Source organism: Tachysurus vachellii, chromosome 12 (assembly GCF_030014155.1).
Source record: "Tachysurus vachellii isolate PV-2020 chromosome 12, HZAU_Pvac_v1, whole genome shotgun sequence".
Lineage (NCBI taxonomy): Eukaryota > Metazoa > Chordata > Actinopteri > Siluriformes > Bagridae > Tachysurus > Tachysurus vachellii.
In genome coordinates this window covers 2,294,486-2,296,985 of record NC_083471.1, presented here as the reverse complement: position 1 = coordinate 2,296,985, position 2,500 = coordinate 2,294,486, and the positions used below count along the sequence as shown (strand labels likewise).

Below are 2,500 nucleotides of genomic sequence, written 5' to 3'. Positions count from 1 at the left end.
CTGAGACTTAAAGCAAATGTTTTAAAAATTATATTCAAAATTTACGTTCAGGGTGATTTCTGCAATTAAGAAGAAGAAAAAAAGATCATCTACTGCGCCGATATAACGATAAATATAACGAATTATAATAACGAATTCAATAGTAATAACACAAACGTCATAATTATCTCCTTTGATTTAAAAATAATAGGATGATTATCTATCAGAAATATTTCCAAAAAATACATTATATGCGAATGAAGCTTCGTCTAATTGAATATGCATAAATATTTGCATAAAACGTTTATTTCCACTGTGAACATGTGGCCGAGAGAAAGAGCTTGTTAAAAAATATCAAAATGTTATTTGAATCTAAAAAAATTTAAAAAACTAAAACTTTTCAGGGATATTAGACATGGTACGACTGCTTAAGGTGGGTGGAGCTTAACGTTCTCATTAAAGTTGCCTTGCTGTTGTTGGTCATTACTCTATGCCTTCCCCAGGAGAAGACGTGTTATTTCACACGTGTAATTTCCCGTCACGGTGCTGTGGTGTTCTGAGCTCGTACTCACGGTTGCATTTCTTCTGGACGAAGCGGAGTTTGCAGCCTGTGCGATATGTCGAGAGTCGGATCAAGTCGAAATTCTGCGCTTCTGAAACGAGACGATGAGAAACGTCATTATTGTACAAATGAAAACGCACACAATACCCAGCATGCAACACTGTTTCCATAACAATCAGGCCTTGCTAAGACAGCAGTAAAGTCCGCATCCTTAAAAAATAAACAAACAGACGAAACACAACGTTCACTGCAGGGTGGTCCGAGTCGACACGGTTACTACGGCAACCTGTTTAACTACATGGTACGAACTATTCTTAAACGATCTCGTCATATTCTCATTCGTAGCTTTTTAATGTTTTTTGTGTCAAAATGTGCCCTCACTGCAACACACACAATTTTCAGAACATAATTACTCTTCACCGTTTCCCAAATACACATTAAAGGTGGGGTCTCCGTTGTTTAAAAGCCAATGTTGACGTTTGAAATCACCAAAACAAACACGCCCCTAACCCAAATGGGTCCCACCCCTGTATTGATAGCTCCGCCCACACATACATACGTAACCCAGGCAACTATTGGAAAGATACGTGTCTTTATCGTAGTTGATGTGTCAAAAAAAAATTACTTGATCTTTTAATCATTTTAGGATGTAGTTTTTTAGCTCCGAGTATCATGTAACTCCTGGTACATTAAATCATATGAGTGACACGTGGAAATTGAGCACTGACTCATCTCTGTGAAGAGCTGCGTCTTGTCCGCCATCGTCCTTCCTCTCCTCCCTCCGTCTTCAATCATCCTGAGAGAGAGAAAAAAAATCGTATTTAAATAAATGAAGTCGATATTTTGATGTCAGTCTGGTTCTGTCGTTAGCTCACAGTGACGAGGAGCTGAACAGAAAACGTAATTTGTGCGACTGAACAATCGTCTGCACGCGTCACCGTACGGCTGGATTCCGATCGATCGGTTTATTTTGCCGTCGCGGGTTTAAACTAATGCGCTTGTGAGCTAACGGGTTCTCGTTTCTATAGTAACGCCTCATTGACAGACACTGATCTGTTGATGTGAAGATTTCTTTAAGGAGACGTTTATGAAAGGAGTCACCGGAGTCTCCTTGCTTTGGGTGAACCGATGGTTTTTGTGCGAGAAACGAGACAAGCTGCTCTGTGACGTCAACGCCGAATGGATTAAAAAAAAAAATAAATAAAAAAGTTAATGTAAAAAATGAATTTAAACCAGTGTGATGAAAAATGACAATTGTGGAAGAAGAAGAATAAAAACAAAACTACATGATGTGCGGTTAAATGAATCAGCGCCAAAGTTACTGAATATAGAACCAAGTATATAATGTGTGATCGAGGGAAAATCTCAAACAACCCAACAGTACAGACACAGGAAGAGATTACTGTGTGTGTGTGTGTGTGTGTGTGTGTGTGTGTGTGCGTGCATAGATGTGTGTGTGTATCTGTACCTCTGGCTAATTCATGACATTAATCATTAATAGCAGTGTAAAGGAACTGGTTTGGTGTTGGAGCAGAATACTGAGCTTTTATCTCAAGTTTACATGAAGCGTACAGTCTTACTTCTGTGTGTGCCTTTGAAAACTGCTTGGTGATAAATCTTTACTACACACACACACACACACACACACACACACACACATTCCTGAGGGGATTTAAGAGTTTCCCAAGAGCCTTTATTATAATCATCAGAGACAAAGAAGCACACATGAGCTCGCAACAGCATTGTGAACACACACACATACACACACACACTTTCATCGATCACCTTTACTTATTATCATTTATTCATGGCTTTCTGTCACTTGTTTATTCATTTATCGATACAATCGTCACCTCTCCGTCTCCTTCCGTCTAATTTTAAGACAATACTGAATGTAGGCGTAAAAACGTAACCTACACACTGCAAGCGATAGAACAGAATTCTGCGTTCCGATTGGTC

At 39.0% G+C, this 2,500-nt stretch overlaps 1 protein-coding gene across 2 annotated transcripts in view; it reads right to left on the bottom strand.

Moving 5' to 3' along the window:
* The window catches only part of dtnba (dystrobrevin, beta a), a 23,497-nt gene that overhangs the window by 12,036 nt on the left and 8,961 nt on the right, over nt 1-2,500 (bottom strand). For both annotated transcript variants that reach the window (XM_060883028.1, XM_060883030.1), the window contains exons 3-4: nt 1,270-1,337; nt 552-632 (exon numbers count right to left, since the gene is read on the bottom strand). In XM_060883028.1, the coding sequence (XP_060739011.1) occupies nt 552-632; nt 1,270-1,336 (148 nt within the window). In that variant the 5' untranslated portion in view covers nt 1,337. The remainder of the gene's footprint in view (nt 1-551; nt 633-1,269; nt 1,338-2,500) is intronic.